The following is a 20,286-nucleotide window of genomic DNA, read 5'->3' as shown; positions in this document are numbered from 1 at the left end:
CACACGCAGCGCCCGGGGTTGAGATCCCGCTGGTGTCAGGCGCCGCCAGGCAGCAGCGGAGCGAGCGACCGCGTCCTCCCGGTCTCATTTTTCCCGCGCCCAGGGCGCACTCCAGCTACCTCTTTGGGCTGTTTTCCAGCCGTTGCCCCTGGATCCCCGCGGCTTCCCAGACTGAAATCGAAGGTGAACGAAACAGGGGGAGGGCGGGAGGTGGGAAGGCGGAGCCTCCCGCCCGGGGAGAGAGTGGGAGGAGCCTCTAGCCTAGGGGGTAATGTGGGCGGAACCTTAGGGGGCGGATCTGGGTGGGGAAAGGGGCTGGGCGATCCGGGGATGGAGGGTTGGCCACGCAGGCGCGGGGGGCAGCGCCGAGAACCCCACGCGGGAGCTTGTGGAGGCTCCAGCCTCCGCTTCTCACTTCACTGGAGAAGGCGCTAGGGCCGGGAGGGGAGCTAATAAAGAGTGAATGAGCTGCAGCCGCTGTGGCGGCCGGAGTCTGCCCGAGCGGCATAGGAGCCGTGTGCCCGGGAGGCGGCGAGGGGAGGCGGTTTGCCTTGTCCCTCCCAGCAGCCCTTCTCTCTCTCTCTCTCTTCCTCCAGCTGGTCCCAGAGCCCGGCTCGGTCCGGTCCCTCTGCCCCTACCCCGCACTCTCCCACCTTCTCCGAGTCCCACTCCGCACCTAGGACGCCCCGCACTGCCATGGGTTAGGGTGGCGGCTACGAGCCGCGCGAAGGACCAGCCTTGTGCATCCGCCGGGGGACGCGGAGCCCGAACGCCGCTCGCCGCTCGCCGGCGCAGGGCATGGGGAGCGCGGTGTGAGCCCGCACCCGGGGAGGACGCAGGAGCTGCGGAGACGGGCGAGGAGGAGGAGGAGGAGGAGAGCGGTGGATTGGAAGGACCCGAGGGAGGAAGGCAGGGTGGGGAAGCGAGGGAAAAGTGAAGCTGGGAGGAGAAAGCGGCGGAAGGTGGGGATTGATGCTTCTGTTTTTTGTTGCCGCTGCTGCCCTCGCGCTGGGAGCCGAGCCGGAGAGAAGGCGGTGGAGAGATGATTGCAGAGTTGGTGAGCAGCGCTCTGGGGCTCGCCTTGTATCTCAACACCCTGAGTGCGGATTTCTGCTATGATGACAGGTAAGGGGGTGAGAGGAAGGGGTGACGGGCTGCCTGGGGACTCCGCGGTGGCTTTGAAGCTTCCCGCTTTAAGGCTGGAAGTGCATCTTGGAGGGACTGTTCCTGCACCTGACCGCTTAGGAGACGGGTAAACATCCGAACCTAAAGCAAACATTCGGGACGCGGGCTCACAGGGCGGGCTGAGGGAGTTTGGGTTCTTACTTTGCAGCAGGTTCCTCTCCTTGCTTCTAGAGTGTTGGCAGATGCTTAAGTTTCTTAGCGGAAGTCACAGCAATTTGGGAAACTGTTTAATGAACGCATTAAAAACAATTCTTAGGTATTCCTTGGTGTAACAAAAGCACATTGAGCGATTTTACGTCTGGGCTGGAAGGAAGCTGCTCCCTGCCCTCTAATAGATCTGCCCTCTAACGTTTCCTTTTATTGATGGGACACTTTTATTTCCCGAGGTTGAAACACACATTTGACAGTTGCCCAAATAGTGGAGAGATCGCACTGTTTCAACTTTCCCTTTTGACGCGTGGTGTATATTACTTTGCGCCAGGGCAGTGCTGCGCCCCCGCCTCCCTCACAAATCGATGAAGTATTACTTTATAAAAGTCTGGGCCTTCATTTCTGTTTGGGAGTTTTACTTTAGACGTTAGCGATTCTTTTGTGCTAACTGGGGGAAGAAGACGCCCCTAGAGACTGAAGTTGTCTTCTGCATTTGGGTTAGTTTGGGTGGCTAATGAGACCTGAACTGTGTTGTCAAAGAAACTGCATCGATTTCTGGGAAATGTCACAGTTGTGCTCGTGTCTCTACCTATTTTTTTTTAAACGTTGTTAGTGTTTAGAAACTGATGAAAAGCTCCATTAGGGGAAATTCCAATTTGTGTCTTTCCGGTGACTTAATCTGATTACAATGAAAACAGATGCATAATTAAAATATATTAGGGAGAACAGCACGCCTGGCTAAACTTATTAACCGTCCTGGGGTGTTTCATGCTCCATTGAAATTAAACCATCCAAAAAGTGAGCACAGATTTACTTTGACAGCTTTTCAGCAGCCTCTCTGGGTTATGGAAAGTGAATGGATCCCCAGGGTCAGGGAGAGGCAGTGAGTGAACTTAAGCAAAGTGGTTGATGGGGAAGATGAAGGCAGAATCTTCTCTAGATGGTGATTAGCCAGATTCTGTATCCTCTGCTGTGCCCCCTCTCCCACTTAAAAGGGTGTTCATAGTTGTACACCTTAAGTCACCAAATCTTGGTTCACACCCACGTCTGTTACAAAATCCCCTGGTAATAGACGCAAGAACATCCAGCAGACCCTTCTCAGTGCCTTTTATGTAAGTGTCTATCAGATACTAGTTGATAGAAAGCCACTGGTAGACATAAACTTTTCCTTAACTTTCAAGCGATGTGCATGCGGTCTTTAGCAATTATGCTGCAAGCTCTGAGAAACAAATGGTCTGTGTGTAAGAGTGATATGAGCTGCTTCTGTTCCCTCCAACTTTGTGTTACTATGCACCTGCTATTTTCTAGAGTACTGGCAGAAAAAAACTCTTGCTTTCCAGAGTTGGGTGACTTTTCAGTAAAGTGAGCTCAGGGGAGAATCTGGGCTGTTACTGGTACTGTTGGGGACAGTTTGAAGAGTAAGTATTTAAGCCAATAATTAAGAGCTTATATAAGAAAGTAACTTACTGTAATACTGTAACTATTGTAGAACACTGATAAATCAAGCATCACTGGCGTGGCTACTCTTTATTGCTGTCCAGTTCTTTAAAAAGTATATGTCAAAAGAATCTATCCAATAAAGATTAAGGCTGGAGCTCAACTACCTTTGAATGTACTTTTCTCTGTAGACTTAAAGTTTATTTTGTGTTCTTGACTCCTCAGTCAGAAGTGTTAGTGTTGTAACTTGGACAGAGTGTAAGTATGATGATAAATTAGTTGTGCTTTGATAGTTGGCAATTGTTGTAAGTTCTTTACCTGCTATAGATTGAATGGAGTGTCAAAATTCCTGACATACCTAGCTGCATAGGTGAATTTAATGTGATGATTTGCCTATATCTGATGCATGCTCGATATATGATATATATCAGTATATACCAATGTGACAATGAAGGCCTGTAAATTATAGTTAGCTACAATTTGAAAAGTGTATTTGACTCTAGTTTTCCTAGTAGCAGAATTGTGTGTGTGATTACATATTCTTCAGAGTATGAAGTCTTACAAGTATCACTTGCTTTTTATGAATCCTAGAAATTATGAAGTATGTATTAATAGGAGCATGGAACTTCCTCAGTGTCTGCATAGCATGTTCAGGTAATTCAGTGCCAAGGTTAACTGTAGATTGTGACTTCCCACTTAGACTTTCTGACCACTGCTCTAACTCACTGGTGTGAGAAGGGGAAAAAAGCTGGGAGTGGCAAGTGGAAATTGTAGGAGGATGGTAATGTGTTTATTTCCACCACTCCATTTCAGACTACAAGGACTCAGGTGTGAAACTTGTTTAAACTACATCTGTGGTTTCTGCTGCTTCCCTGCTTTCCCAGCCTGCCCCAAAACTTTAGTGAAATATGGTTTTCAAAGGAGAGAGTCGTACTGGGAATGAGAGAGCAGCTCAAGGAGAGAAATGACTTTTATGCTCGACTTGCTTAGTGAAATCAAGACTCTGCATTTTAGCTGACGAATCTGGCATTTACTGTAGGAGGGCTTTCTATTGCTTCAGCTTAAACGTTATTGCTGTGGTACTTCTCCAAGTTATCATTTCTTTTAAATATAGTGATCAAATTTACTTTATAAACTATATATGTAATTACGTTCAGTGTTTGATGTAGCTTGGTTGAGATTAAGTGGTAATCTGAAACCTTCTTTTAGCAAAATCAATTTCCCTATGGTAAAATTTAATATTTTACAAGTGTTTCTGTGCTAAAGTTAAGAATATGGCTCTGATGTGATGAAACAAACAGTAGAAGAGTGGAATTCACCATATCTGATGAAAAAGCATATATGGTTTCAGCTTCTTCCTCCTTTCCCCTTGCTTTCAATCTAGTAATAACTGTATTGAATCTTAATTTGTGGTTAGAGTAAAATTGGAATTGTAAATATACAGTCGTTGCTAAGTTTTAAGTCATGTTGCATGTGAATTCTTGAAGGACCATTTCATTTTCTGGAGAAATTTAATGTTAGGCTAGTGGGGAAAACTTGCTGACCCGAAATTCTCTGCTCTCTGACTTATTTGTTGAGGATAACGTTGCATCACTTTCCCTTCATCCTCTTTAAAAGTCCTGTTATGTTTTGCATAGAGAGAACACCAACAGAGGAGTCCGTTTACTTCAAAGCAACAAAAGTAAAACTATAACTGCTGTTTCCTACTCTCATTTCATTTTGCATATATCTTCTAATTGATGGCATGCTTTTTATAGTAGGTAACAAGTAAATAAGTTAATGCCGCAAATTCATCTTTTTATTCTAATGTGAGTAAAATAACATTAATTTAAAAAGACAATTTTGACTTTCTGAAAGTAGGAAATGGGCTTGTGGCCGCTTTGAAAAAAATTTTCTTTATTGCTCATTCTGCAGTTGTTAAACTCAACCATAATCATTAACATTATCTTTGGGTTTCTTAGTTACTGGTGTGCAGTAATTGTGTAAAACTTGGTGAAGCAACTCCACAACAGGAATTTCTACTCTTGAAATCAAAACCACCCCAAATTCTCAATAACACATTCCTAGTTTAGTTATTCATCTAGGTGTAAATGTAAATCTCAGTTTAAAAGTACTCATTTTTTTCCTGAATGTCATAAAGAGTTTCATTAACAGTATTTAAATGAAGAAACAGAGGATTTAAAGTATGCACACAAGTTTTTTTTTTAATATATATATTTCTTTTTCTGAAGATATTAAACTATATTTTCTACTTGATCTTTTAATGTTATTATCAGTTTGGGCTTTTGACCTGGTATAAGAATTTCTTGTGAAATGACCAGTTCCTCTAACTTCTCTATAAAATGTTCTCTCTAATAAATTTGCCTTGGACCAATCTGGGTTTGTTATCTTAAAGTTGTAGTATGTTCAACCATTGAAAATGTGTCTGGTATTTAGTAAATGAATGTTTAGAAAGAATTACTATAAAATCAAAGTAAATAAGAGAGAAGTTTGTTTTGCATCTAAGGTTGTCTTTTTAGGTCTTTACTGGAAGAAGCCAGTGTGTACAAGAGTGTTATTTCATTCTCATTTCTTTCCCAGTTGAAAATGTATTGAAAAAAAAAAAAAGGCCAGTGGATACAATTTACAGTTTATAAAATATTTTAGAGGACATTTTATTTTCTAGCTAAGTTTTGACTGTTTAATCACATCTATGTGGAGAAAGTCATTTTGCTGTTTGAACAAGTACATCTCTTAACAGTAAATTAAAATTAAGTGAAGCCTGTATGGATTGCTTTGCCTTACCTCTGTTGAGCTTGTCACATGGGGTTTATCCTAGCAAATGACCCAAATACAAGCACTGAACGGACATGCACAAATGCCACAGGGAAATTTCTTGCCAGCCATCTGTCTCTCAGTTGCTTTCATATATAAATGTATGGGGTGGGGGGCAGGGGGTGAGCTGCCTGTATTATTGCATATTATCAGTTTACATCATCTTGTCATCTGCACTTAGTTTTTCAGAGCTAATGTACCCCGTAGTAACACTGAATTCCCTGCTGCTATAATTCTGAAAGAGCTTCAGCCTTTTGGATTCCAACATGAGTTAAGAGCAGTTTGTCTTCCTAATCTCTGTTGCTATTTAGCATGCTAAAAGCACCTATTTAAAATGCCTTTGATGGTGCAGCTCTTTATCAGAGGTGAAGGGTATGTTTTGTTTAAACCCAGCACCTTCAAAATACTAGGAAAGGACAAAGTTTACCCTTAAGGCGCTCTGGTAAATCTGTGTCTGACAAACCTACTTTCTTATAACCTCATTATTCTCACCTAACATGCTTTTAACACACTAATATTCATCTCTTAAGTTTTTGATTCTCTCTTGGAAGCTAAATCTTATATGAACTTGGAGTCCTTCCTTAAATGGCTTCACAATATTGACAAGTGTGGCGGCCTTGATGGAAAGGACAAGTGGGTTGCTGAATGTAATGACCTTCCCTCTATGAATAGCTGTCTTCATTAAGAGCCTAGCTGAAAAAGAGTAGAGAGCCCATCACCAGGAGCTACATCCGTCTACTTTTCATGGGATGAAAAAGGCGTAATATTTTGAATCATTACAGGTGGAATTATGCACAACGCTTGATGGTTTCTTTAAAGATCTGATTTGTATGTGTTTTTGAGGGAGGGATTGGGAGCAAGAGGAGAAGAGGACGACAGAGGATGAGATGGCTGGATGGCATCACTGACTTGATGGACGTGAGTCTCAGTGAACTCCGGGAGTTGGTGATGGACAGGGAGGCCTGGCGTGCTGCGATTCATGGGGTCGCAAAGAGTCGGACACGACTGAGCGACTGATCTGATCTGATCTGGTCTTGAGGAATAAAGGGCTACATTCATTAATTCACTGATTATAAACAGCTCTAGACCTGGGCTTCCCATGTATATGGTACATGGGACAAACAACAGCCATTCTCCCTTGTCAGTAAGCGTCCCTACCCGCCTGTCCTTTCCTGCCTGTACTTTACCAGGTGCTTGCATGGTGTTTGAATCTGGGAGTCTGATGATAGACATAAACAATGCTGATAGCTTGTCCTTTAGCAGAGTTTCAGTTGCACTGGCTCATATTTATTTTGATGGATACTCACCGTTTTAAACTTTCACTGGGCTTCTGTTGGCTTCTTTCCCAGAGCATCTGTGCTGAGGATCCATGGTAGATGGTTTGAACTGGATTTATTCTTGATCCAGTGCTCACTGGTACCTTATTTGTACCCGTTGACGTTTTAGAATGCTTTTGCCACATGGCTCCTTCCTGTTGCCCATGTCAGTTGTTTTCCTTGAAGGTCTGCATCGGCTGAACTCTTTGAATTAACTGGATTTGCCTTGACTAGTCATAGGGATTGAAGACTTTTGTCTCAGATATTATTTGGGCTGTATTTTCCAGGCAGTTAATTCTAACAAGATGCAGTTCTATCAGATTTCTATTGATCTTCTCCTCTCTGACAATTTAACTTTTCAATTATATTTGTCAGTTTCTCTGGTACTCAAGGTTTCTTAGAATAAAAGGTATAGTTGTTTGTTTAAAACTTTAAGAGATTTTGTTGGGATTATCATTTTGGGTTCATCCATGACCTTTCTTCTTTATAGTTAAGTGGGAAAGAATTGAGTAAGCCCATCTACTCTGGAGAAATTTGAAGAAAGTAGGAGCACTGAAATGATTTATTTTCCAGATTCTACATTAAAAGTTTTTATCATGTTTTAAAAGTGATTTATCTTACTTAAGGGCATTTCATCAAATACAGTTAATTTGAGTAACTGGAAATGATTATTTTAAAGATGAGATGGAGAGAAATTTGAACTTGCTCATGTCTAAAGGATTAATTTGGAAAAGAGATTAGAATTGAAAATTCTAACTCCACCTTTAGATTCCATTTTGTTGTGGAAATAAGTGAAATTATGTATACATTTAGTTATTCCAAGGCTATATACACTTGAGGGCGGTGCTAATGTATTTCTTTTAAAAGTACCTTAGAACATGGCACAGGAGATGCTATTTGCTTTTGATTATTTGGTTTAAGCTTTTGTTTTATGATTTCTTTGCCAGGGCATTTTGTGATATCAGAGTGAGGCAGGGTCTGAAGCATGGCTCGGCATATACTTCTAGTCAAGAAAACTGGATAAATTACATATTTGTCAAATGAAACACACATCAGTGCCCTTGGAGTAGCAGCTGTGTGGTAGGTGTTGAGGCCAAATAAAGTATTTCTTTCCCTTTGTCTTTGATGATTGCCCTTTATTTCTGTGGAATTTATTATGATACATGTGTGATTATTCCTCAGGAGCATAAAGTTTAAAAAAAAGTTCACAATAGGCTTATGATTATGGTTTAACTAGGAAACAATGTGTAAAAATATTGCCGGTGTGGGGTAAAGAAAAATTCACAACTTTTGATGATGAAAGTGCTGTTTTCCTACTTGTCATTCCAAGTATTATTGATTTCTTTAAAAGTAGAAAAATTCGACTGTTCTAGCCTAGAAATTCTCACTTGACATCATTTAGGAGTATTTTGACTTCAAAGGATGTGTTATTTGCTGAAAAGTGGCCACTGGGGCAAAGTATGGCTCTTGACATTTTGAACGGTGTTAAATGATGGCACCGAAGTATTTCAAACAGTCATGATTCAACATTGTTTAAAAATCCAGTGGGGAAAATGGCAGCCCATAGAACCCTGCATATTTGGAATTCTTTGGGTATTCATTTTAAATGCAGTTCACAAGTTTGCTTTTTACAAAATGCTGTGTTTTTTTTTTTTTAAAGAAAGATGAATAAGGCTAGTGAAATTTTTACAGCTGGGTCTTTTGGAATTTTGTGTTCTTTTTTTCAGTTGCTTATAAGTATTCTATAAAGGGACTGAAAAGATGCAGGCCATAGCCTTGATTTTTGTTTTTGCTTTGCTTTCTCGGCTGGGTTATATGCCTATACTCAGAATATTATTATAATGCATATTGCTATTCAGCATCTATTATAAATCCAAGATCATAAAAGTAGTCTTTGAGCAAGGCAGATAAGTGAAAACACTTGGGGAATAAGTAAACACCTTGTTTTTGTTAATTTCCGACTAGTCTCATGTCTACCATGCTTTCTTTTCTCTTTGGGATATCTTTTGGATTAAAAAGTCAGTAGTCTGACTCCACAGTATTCAGTGCATGCTGAAGTGACATTCCTGCAAATTGTGGCCTCCACAGGGGTGCCTTGGCTGGTGACTGTAGATTGCATCTTAGGCTTGACTGCTTTTCGCAGTTTGGAGAGGACACCTGTCATTATAGAGCCATTTGGGAAAGGAGGGTAAAGGTGACAGCTGTGTTGTTCCCCTTGGGGACCTTTCTCATTGTTTTCTATACTATCTTTTGTCCATCTCAGCCCTCCTATCTTCAGGTTTTTAAAGGTGTTATAAATATGGAGCCTCCTGCTTTGGATTGTAAAAGATGTCTTAAGGTAGAATACTTGGGTCCAAATATTTTGTCAAGTGTACTTCTTTTAGAATAGGGTGTTTCTCTCCTCCTCCAAGTAATTAACTGCAGGACTGCTTTCCCAAAACAATTGAAAAGAGCTCATTTTGACAAAGCAAGCTTCTAATGACAAATTTCCCAACTACAAATTTGCAGAGGAAAAGTTCTCCGATGATGAAGAAGTTTAATCAGGCAAAAAGACGTTTTTATTTGCAGAAATAGGCCCTTTAGAGGGAGGTAATTACTTATAGCTGATGTGAAAAACTGGTATACCTGAATTCATTTGGTAAACCTCATTTAAAATAGGAAGGTTATTCTTGTTATTCTATTGAAAGGAAAAAAATGGTGCTGTTGTATCACTGAATTTATATTAAAGAAATAAGGTTTTACACTTAAACCCACTCCTATAGGGATATGTATTGACTTAACCAAAGAAAATGAATTTGAGATTTGAGAAGAAATCTGTTATAAAGACACTAGTGTCCAGCCTGAAATTACCAACTGTAGTTTGCCATAGGTATCTTCTATTTAAAATATCCCACTGAAATGATGTCTTTTAGGTTGCTTCCTCCACCTCTATATTTTTAAAAGCCTTTGCATTTTTCTTTTAAAGACAATAGTATTTTTTGCTAATAGTATTCCATGTTGAACAGAAAATGAAATTTTACTGTTACTGATGAATAAGTCATCAACATAAAGTAAACCATTTCTATGAGAGACTAGTACCTACTTAAAAAAACAATTGGGATATAGTTGCTTTACAATATTTTATTAGTTTCTGCTGTACAAGTGCATCAGCTGCTGCTTACCGCTAAGTCGCGTCAGTCGCGTCCGACTCTGTGCGACCCCATAGACGGCAGCTGGGTATCCATATATCCCCTCCCTGTGGACCTCCTTGCTCCCATCCGCCCCTCTCGGTCATCACAGTGCACTGAGCTGAGCTCCCTAAGCTATACAGCAGCCTCCCACTAGCTGTCTGCTTTACACATGGTGACGTATGTACGTCAATCCCAATCTTCACACTTCCTCCTACCCCAGTGTTTCTGTTCTTTAGGTCTGTGCAGCTGCTTTTAAGTTCAGACCTGATACGATGTTAAGGATGCCTGTGGCAGGCAAGGGGGCTTAGACCCGGTCTTCTCTCATAACTACCTCCCTCTCCACACCCCACCTTCATCATTTGATATGGATGATTATCTTTTAAAAATTCTTCTAAAATGCTTTTAGAATTTTCTCAGTTTCTTTGAACCACATGAAGGTCTTTGTACCTCTCCTAAAAGCACATTTTCAAGCTGGGCTTCTTATTGGATCTCTTTCCATCTATGTATGTGTATATGTATATATTTCTAGATCATTGCTTTCCAAACGTCAGTCTACCTGCTTATCACTTGGGCTTGTTAAAATGCAGATTCTGCCTGGCTCCGGTCTAAGAGTCTGCATTTCTGTCATCTTAGGTGTGATCAATGCTGCTGATTCATGTAATGTACACGTTAGCTTTGTGTGTTTTACAGACATTTGGAAAAGACTGCCTAAATTCCTGGATTAAAAAAGATTTAGCATAATCTTTTATATCTCAAAAGCATATGAGTTTTGCCTTTTTATTTAATCTCTTTGTTTTGTCTCATATTTGCTTAATCATGACATCTTTAAATTGATCATAAGCGTTTGAGATATTGTATATATTTTGAAAATGTAGAGAGCCTGCTAAAATCTAGATGATCTCAATTGAAATATCTGTCACTATCTTGTATTAAAATGTCATCTTCTTTGTAACATTACTGTGGAGACAGATGTTAGGTTCTGATTTTGACAAACTGATAGGCAGTTGCCTTAGGCTTATGACTTGAACAGATTTGTTGTTGTTGTTCAGTCGCCCAGTCGTGTCTGGCTCTTTGCAACCCCATGGACTGCAGAACGCCAGGCCTCCCTGTCGCTCACCGTCTCCCGGAGCTTGCCCAAGTTCATGTTCATCGCATCAGTGATGCTGTCCAGAAACTGATGTCTAAACGAGGCTGTAGTCAGTGCCTTGATGAGTGTACTTTTATTGAGCAATCCCTTGTAAGGGAACTTGGCTTACATTGCATGAAGACTCTTTATGTCACGTAGGCAGCAAAATATAGACAGCTGAAAGTAGGAAAGAGAAAGATTTATTAATGATATTCAGGCACTGGGTGATACTACTGGATAAAGGTATATCTACCTTTTGAAATGTGTTAGAAATGCTTGGGCCCCTATGATTTTTTTTTTTTTAACCTGGTACACTATACCTTAACCTTTGGGGTTTTTCTGAATAGGTGAACTCCTTATATATCTGAAGGTTTACATGCCTACTTAGTAGACATCGTTTTAAAGAATTTATTCTAAAATAAGTTATAATTATTTCTTTCTTTTTGAAATACTGTCTGTCTACAGTACTGAAAGAACAGTAGGCCAACATAAGAGAGTAGCATTTTAGTCTTGGAATTAACACTTTATTAACTAGGACTTGAGGTGGTTAAAACTTGCTCTCCTAATTGATCAGGAAGTGCAAATAATGCTAACAACTGCCAACCACAGAGTGAAGATCAAATGAAATAGTCTGATGAGTGTTTTCTGTGTATTTAAAGAGATGCAGGAAGATACAGTTAGAGGTAGAGGGTGTTGGACCAGAGGATGAGTGACTCGGTTGTCCCTGAGTGGTTGGCAGCTCACTCTCTTCTCACCTGAAAACAGAGCTGTGTTCTCCATCATGTCCTTGCTCACTTTTTCATTTGGAGTCAGTGGTTGAACTCCTGCTGCCCCAGCTTCTGATCCCCCACCCTGCCACACCCCATCTCTACTTCTAATCTCTTAGAAGTTGTCCCTGGTCTCGCCATGGAAGCAGGTTTTGTTCTCATCTATACCTTTTCTCCGGAGAAGGCAATGGCACCCCACTCCAGTACTCTTGCCTGGAAAATCCCATGGACGGAGGAGCCTGGAAGGCTGCAGTCCATGGGGTTGCTGAGGGTCGGACATGACTGAGCGCCTTCACTTTCACTTTTCACTTTCCTGCATTGGAGAAGGAAATGGCAACCCACTCCAGTGTTCTTGCCTGGAGAATCCCAGGGACGGGGGAGCCTGGTGGGCTGCCATCTATGGGGTCGCACAGAGTCGGACACAAATGCAGCGACTTAGCAGCAGCAGCAGCATACCTTTTCTCCAATAGTTTGGCCACCTGATGTGAAGAGCCAACTCATTGGAAAGACTCTGATGCTGGGAAAGATTGAGGGTGGGAGGAGAAGGTGGTGACAGAGGATGAGATGGTTGAATGGCATCTTCGATGCAATGGACATGAGTTTGAGCAAACTCTGGGAGATGGTGAAGGACAGGGAAGCCTGGCATAATGTAGTCCATGGGGTGGCAAAGAGTCAGACACAGCTTTGCAACTGAATAGCAATGATTCTTTTTCTGTTGCTTTCCCACTGTTGCTGGTCTCTGTGCTTATTTTGGATAGATATTCTTTCCAATCTGAGTACTTTTTTCCTTCTGCAAGGTAAAAGGACCAGTTATAGTGCATCGGGTGTGAATAATCTTTGGTACTGTGGTTCTGCTTCGTAATGCATATTGTTACTGGGTACTAATGTTCTCTCTCTTCAATAAAGCCTTTTTCTTTTGGGAGTATATTCAGAGTCATAGCAGTACTGGCAGCCCGGTGATTAGGAAAGATGTATGTCAGATAAGCTGAAGTTTTTCCTGCATTGAAGTGTTTGTGTTAATCAGTGGTGTATTGAGAATTTCCAGTAAGTATGCTTAGCACATGTACTGGAGGGTGACATCTAATATCTAAGCCTGGTGATACAATTTTGTAACTAATTACAAATTTTTTTTTAAGAACTTTCCAAGCAACACAGTGGCAGAAATTAAGAGAGACCACAAGAATTTTGAAATCAGATAGCCTAGGGATCTAATCCCAGAACTATTACTTGCTAATTATGTAATTTTGATTGTTACTAAAATTTTTCTAGCCTCTGTTCCCTGTTCAGTACAATGAGGATAGTAATACCTACTTTATAGTGTTGGGAGAATTTAGTAAGTTTTATAAAGTGCAGTGCTAGGATCTTAACAAGTATTTCTCTTAATCAAGAAAACATTCATTAATTCTATAGCTGATACTTTAAGATAATTATTTAATAACATCTAAAAATATTGTAGAATATTTAGGGGTTTTTCTTTAAAGCCAATATTCAAAATTTAAACTTATTTCTGATAATTTTTCACTTGGCATTTCAGATAGAATTAGTGTCACTGAGAGGGTTCAGTGAGCTATGTTAAGTAATTACTAATTTTAAAATTCAGTTTTCACCTTGGGTTATAGGTTTGGACAAATGATTTTGAAATTTAACCATTATACACACACACATGCATATATGTATACACACCAGATTTTGCCAGTAAAATGTTTGTGGTATATACTCAATTACATGTATAACTGATTCACTTTGTTGTATAACTGAAACTAATATAACCTTGTAAATAAACTATACTCCAATAGAATTAAATTATTAAATTCATTAGCAATCAATTAAAAAAAGTATATACAAAAACCAGAACTCAGATGTCTCCCTGACATCTTCACGGCAAAGTAACTTTCTTCTTTAGATTAGATGATAGGTACTGTGTATAGAAGCACATGGAAAATTATGATTTCTTAGCATCTTGTAAGAGTTGTTCTACTCTCTGATGCATATCTTAGATTTTTCAGGAAAATCATTATTTAAGGACATATCTTAATATTAAGATATTCCTTATTAATATTAATGAGACAAAATCTTCATGAAAATATGGAGTTATTTTGAATTATGTTGCAAAATGTTATGTTGAATTGAGAGCCCAGATTCCAGGAATACTTTTTTTTTTTTATTTATTTTAATTGGAGGCTAATTACTTTACAATATTGTGGTGGTTTTCGCCATACGTTGACATGAATCAGCCATGGGTGTACAGGTGTCCCCCCATCCTGAATCCCCTCCCGCCTCCCTCCACAGCCCCATCCCTCTCAGGGGACAACCCAGGACTACTTTTTATATATCTTTCATTTTACAGTGAGTCTGTCGGGTATAAAAGCTCTGTTCTTTGAAGCCTTTTCTGGGAAACTTGTTACTCTCTCACTGACTTGCTGTTTGATCAGGACCTATGACTCATATTAATTTATTTACAGTAGTTCTGCCTTTAAGAATATTGATCTCCCTTTTTGATTCAACAGATCTTTCACATGTTTACTTACCACTTGACACTAACATTTCTGGCTTCCTTCCCTGCTTCCTGCCCTGCTCCCCTCCAAACAAGAAATACTTTCCTCCTCAAAGTACAAGTAAGCTTAGGATGTTGAAGGTTTATGGAATTGATTAGATGATTTCCTCTTTAAAGTCTAGGTGTGGCTCTAATGATTTTCCAAGGTTCCTTCCAGCTTAAAGCAGGTCACAATTTTAGGGTTTGGGATTTGGGTCCATTTGTCTAAAAAATATATCTGAAATTGGCCACTGGGGGGTCATTAATAATGTTTTCAGTAAAACATTTTGCATTTTGCTATGCATACAGTGGAAAATGAGGCACTAATACAACAAACCATATGAACCGAAGATGTTTTTACCTCAGCCATAATCATCATTTTCTTTCTTATGTGTTGCCTTCTTCTCAGTTGGAATGTTTACTCTGTTCCTATTGATAACTAAATTCTAACAGCAAGTGGCAAACTCTTAAAAAGGAGAGCACTTTTGGTTCTTGTTGGATAGCAGCCTAGTTTTCTCTAATGCACATCTGTTCCTTGGAACATTTTTAGAATATTCAGGTGAAAATTCACCCAGTATTTTAATAAACCAGATTCTGTTACTGACGGGTTAAAACCATTTTTGTCATACTGTTTTAATTTATTAAAGGGAAACGACAAATGGTTTCTGCACGAAGGCTCTCAACTCTCTGGGAGTAATTTAAATGAGTACAAGAAACCAATAATTCAGGGCCTTATTAAACATGCCTCAGCAGTTGATTTCTAAGACTAAAGAAAAGTCCAATAGCTGGATTTCTCCAGGGTGAGGGATTGGATGGGAAGAGGGGTTATCTTACTATGAAGGAGAAGCTTAGGTTTGATATTCCTATAAATGAATTTTGGTGAAATTGGGAGGAGTTGACTTGAAGAGGATTCTGCCCCTTTCTTGTTTATGATACAATGCTTTCCTCTTATGATTTAGAGGAGGGATCATTATGGAGAAATCAGGATGGGAGACAGAGGCACTGCAATGGAAAATGGGTCATTTTGATTGAGTACCTCTGTAGATTAGAACCAGAGCAGCAAATGATTGTCAGCTTCTTGAGGTTAAATCAAGACAGGTTGTTAGAATGGAATCCTCTGAATTCAACTCCATTTGTTGGAAAGTGGTTCTTTGGTATCTTAAATTCTATGACAGATTTTGATTGCATGCTGAATTTGGGGGGGGTGTGTTTTTTTTTTTTTTTTAAAGGCAGTTATCATAATAAGTACTCAGATGTTTATCTTTGTGTACTCGGAATTTGAATTCTGAGGATTTATTATTTTTGGAGAGGGTTGGGTTTATTTTTCTAACTAAAGCCTGAAATAATTAGCAAATTTAATGTTAAATTGGACACTTTATTCATATACTCAACTTTAAGATTTAAGGTAGACCATAGATGATATTTTAAAGTTAAAATTGTTATAAATGCTAAGAATAATCTAGAGTTGAAATTTTGACTTTTATTTTGTGTCATCATTATTTGTGAAAACTGGTTAACAAAGAAGCTCAAAAATTTTCTGTAAAACCTAAGTTATGAAAAGAACATTATTTACTTTAAAAGTTTTCTCTAAATCTGAATAAAAACCTAAACACAAACCAGAACTTAGCCCAAATGTTTTTCCTTTGAGCATCACTGGGATGCTATATCAAAATAGAGTAAATGCTTTGTATGCTGCTTACCTACTGCATTTGGAAAAAATCTTTTGTATATGTCTGCAAGCTATTTGTGTGTTCAGAAAGAATTTACCAGAATCGACTGAAATTGGTGAGAAAGGTCAAAGAAGCACTTTATAGCTATAACTTTATTGAAAACTGGAATGGTATTCTCTGTCTTAATCTTGAGTAAATGGAAGCTAAAGAGTGATTTCATTTGTGAAATATTATCACTTTACCTTCACTTAAAGGAGATTATTTATATTTTAAGCATATTTTCCCAAGAAAATCACATCAGTTGCTGCTGACTTCTATCTGTATTGGTCTTAGAAAAAAGAAAGAGATGAATAGAAAGTAAGCAAGCAACAGAACTAATAAGGAGATAATTTCCTTATACCCATATTTTGTTATATGTGTATCAAAAGATTTAAAGATATTTACTTATAACATTGTAAATTGTATTGTGTTTTCTGGTCACTTATCTCAGAGGCTGCAAACAGCTGTTGTTACTAGAAGTGATGGAAATAAAGAAAACGTATAGGTATGTCTACCATTTAAGTAGCCTGACTTGTGCAAATTATAGTATAAAAAATGATAATTCTATTCAAAGATTGTGAGAAAGATTTGAATGTGGTTTATTTTAAATTCAGGAAATCCACTCAAATAGACATTGGCCTTTGATTTAAAAGTGTTAAGTCATTCTTACATAGAAGTGTTCCATCTCTCAAGAAAGCATCAGTGTGGGATGCTTTCAGCTCATGTCATTCCTGTTTGTTTTTTTTTTTTAAGAAAGCATTTCTAAGTGCTTAACTGTGTCAGGAACCGTGTTTAATATGGGGGCGGGGGGCGGCACGGACTCTGAAGAAGATGTAGTCCATAATCTCAAGGATTTTAGAATCCGGAGGGGAGACCAAGAAAATAGTTTCTCTAACAGGAAGACATGCTTATGATTGTGAGTAAATACATAAGAGGGGCACTTGACCCAGACTAGGAGGGAGTAGATAAGGAGCTCTTGTGAGAACTGATTCCTGAAGAATAAGAAATAACTTAATAAATATGGGGAGGGGAAGAGGAGGAGATATGCAGGAAGAGAAAGTTATGGTGTCCGAATAAGCAGGGCATAAAGCTAGAGCAGAAGGTAGGGAGCCGGAGGGGAAAAAAAGATGAATTGGCAAGGGAGGCAAAACCCAGCTCATTGACGGTCTTCTGACCCCTGATAAAATTTGGAGAACTGTCTGAAACAGGGTGAAAGCTAAAGCACAGCGACCAGAAAGATGTCTGTAATAGGATTATATTGGAGGATTTGTGTTCCTGGCAGTGATGAGGAATAAAAGTAAGGTAGGAACAGAGGTTTTTAAAAAAAAAACAAAAAAAACTGAGTATGTTAGGAAAAGATGAAGAAAAATTGACGAATGCGGAAGGTTTTAGGAGAGGGACTCTTCTCGGGTTTCTGTGTTTGAACAAGTGGGTAAAAAAGGAAGATAGCCGAGCTCTGTTTGCAGGGGAAGACGGCGGAGGGATCTGCGGAGTCTCCTCGGTGAGCAAGAACAGCTGTCATGACATGGCTGTGCTGAGTACCCGCATTCAGGCCTGCCTGTACTACGGCTTGAATTGCTGCTGAGACCTTGTCATTGGCCCTTCATTTTTGCTAGCATTTTATACATTTTGGTGATACGATTTTAAGTGCCCCAAACCCAGTTGAGGAAATACAGAGCCTCTTGCTTGTCTGAACTTATAGTCCTGAGGAGGCCACGAGGGCTTCATTTCTCGCCCCGTCTCTCGGTCTGGGCATTGTGGTGGTCACTGTGGCCAGTGGCAACCTCAGCTCTCGTCCGAGGCTCTCCCAGAATTGCTCCCTGTGAGGGGGGGCGGGGGGGGGTGGGGGAACCGTCATTTTCCTGACTTAGATGACAAGCTCATGGGTGAAGGCACCTCTAGCCAGGTGTTGGAGTAAAGACGAGATGGGTTTGCTTAGCCCATGCCACATGTAGTTTAGGAAAGAGGGCGTCTATTAGGAGAAAGGACAAGCGATTCTGGGAAGGGGGCGGACTACAGATGTCCATGCAACCCAGGGTGTCCGCTTCCAGTCTGTTAATGCCCTTGGTCATTTGAGTAGTACTCTTTGGTTCCAGCTCGATCATAAATGCAGTCTCAGAAGTCGTGTGCATTATAAGGTGGTCATATATATGAGGTAGAACTTTCAAATAGGATGTGAGTGTGTGTCTGTGTGTGTGTACCTTGGATTATCATCCAAATGTTGGAGTGGACACTATAGCCTGTCGGCCAAATCTACCCTGTAGCCTTTTTTTTTTTTTTTTAATATCCGCATCTATCTGTGGACCTGCTGTCTCTAGCTGCTGTCTCTACAATGGCAGAGTTGAGTAGTTCCAACGGGGACCTTGGGGCTTGTAAAGTCTGAAATAAACTCTTGCCCTGAGGATCTTTCTGGTCCCCAAGAGCACATCTGTGTCCTCTCAGGGGCCCCCTGACATTTGATGGGAAGCACAGGTTTGAGATATACTTGTTAGGAGTGAAAGCTCAGGGGTCAGACTTACAGATGTAAAATGTTACTGACTTCCTTTTGCCTGGGACCAGTATGACAGTGAGCCCTCGCAGGTGATTTTGTGGTAGAACTTGGCAAACCCAGAGCCGGTCTGTCTAGAATAGCAGTCAGGGACTGGGTGGAGGTTGTTTATGGGTTTTGTCCTAACTTGTCCCTGGATCCCGAGTGTGTTTGGGGGCAACAGTGAGTCTTTGTGAGCTGGTGCTCCATCCCCTGCCATGTGGTCTGGCTGTCCCTTTGGGCCTGCAGGAAGGGCCCTCTGCTTCATCTGAGAACAGCTGCCTGGGGGATGCTGCTGGAGCTGTTTGTGAGCCTGGCCCCCCTGCCTCTGGAGCTGCAGGCTGGGGTCTCCCAGCAGTTGTTGCCCAGCTGTTTGCTGCTTTGTTACATTGTTTCAAAGGCTGTGCTTCAACCCCTGCTCTCCAAGTGTTTTGCTTGACCTCCTCCTGGGTTCAGGCCTGGTTTGAGTTCAGCCCTAAGCAGCTGTTTGGTATTCTTCTGGTGTCTATTTTCTCCTGGGCTCGCCCACTGGTCCTGATTTTCTGTGATGGAGGTTTTGACACCTGCAAAGTGACTCTGCATCACTACTTGGTTGTTGACAGCCTCCTCTTGATGCTTTTTTGTTCTCTGGGCTTCCCAGGAGGCACCCTCGATAAAATGTGTTCAGTAATGCACTTTTTTTTTTTTTCTTTATTGGCAAGGAAAAACGCAGTATGTTTCTGCTTTGAACTGGATTGCCTTCGTCCACCCTCTTTTAGAGTCTCACATGTTCAATGGTTGTGGTTTGGATGTGGTTTTCCTCAGGTAGAAAAATGGATGTCAAAACCAGGATTGCCTCCTGCAGGATTGTATCCGATTCTTGCAGTTTCTGGGAGTCTTGTTAACTTGCCAGGCAGGAAGTGTAAGTTCTACAAAGCGATTGTACCTGGCTTTTCAAAATTTGTTTCTCAAAGTTTGGTTTGCAGATTTAAAATAATAGATTAATCTTTCCTGAGTGGAAAATGCTGCCTTTGATATTATTTTCAGTAGTTAATTTGAAGACTAATTATGTTTGCATGTGAAATGAATTTGAGAGGCCTGATAAATGCATGGAATACATTTTAGCCAGAAGCTACCAGTTCTGCTTAAAAACAACACCAAAAAACCCATTCATTTGATTTTCAATAAGGGCCTATTAAAAATTCTTAATGGATATGCCAGGTAGTAAACAGTTTCTGTGAAAGGAGACATTTGGATAGAAAGGCTTTAACCTGGCTGCTGCTGCTGCTGCTGCTGCTGCTAAGTCGCTTCAGTTGTGTCCGACTCTGTGTGACCCCATGGACGGCAGCCCACCAGGCTCCCCCGTCCCTGGGATTCTCCAGGCAAGAACACTGGAGTGGGTTGCCATTTCTTTCTCCACTGCAGGAAAGTGAAAAGTGAAAGTGAAGTTGCTCAGTCGTGTCCGACTCCTAGAGACCCCATGGACTGCAGCCTACCAGGCTCGTCCATGGGATTTTCCAGGCAAGAGTACTGGAGTGGGGTGCCATTGCCTTCTCTGAACCTGGAGCTAGTG

General features: G+C 40.6%; 1 protein-coding gene across 1 annotated transcript in view; it reads left to right on the top strand.

Moving 5' to 3' along the window:
- The first annotated feature begins 989 nt into the window (after positions 1 to 989).
- The window catches only part of TMTC2 (transmembrane O-mannosyltransferase targeting cadherins 2), a 416,762-nt gene continuing 397,465 nt past the window's right edge, over positions 990 to 20,286 (top strand). Inside the window, exon 1 of the mRNA XM_070370955.1 lies at positions 990 to 1,125. Coding sequence (XP_070227056.1) covers positions 1,043 to 1,125 — 83 coding nt within the window. The 5' untranslated portion in view covers positions 990 to 1,042. The remainder of the gene's footprint in view (positions 1,126 to 20,286) is intronic.

The sequence above is a fragment of the Bos mutus genome, chromosome 5, assembly GCF_027580195.1.
Source record: "Bos mutus isolate GX-2022 chromosome 5, NWIPB_WYAK_1.1, whole genome shotgun sequence".
Classification (NCBI taxonomy): Eukaryota; Metazoa; Chordata; class Mammalia; order Artiodactyla; family Bovidae; genus Bos; species Bos mutus.
Note: the sequence above shows the minus strand (reverse complement) of the source record. Positions and strands in the feature narration are given on the sequence as shown.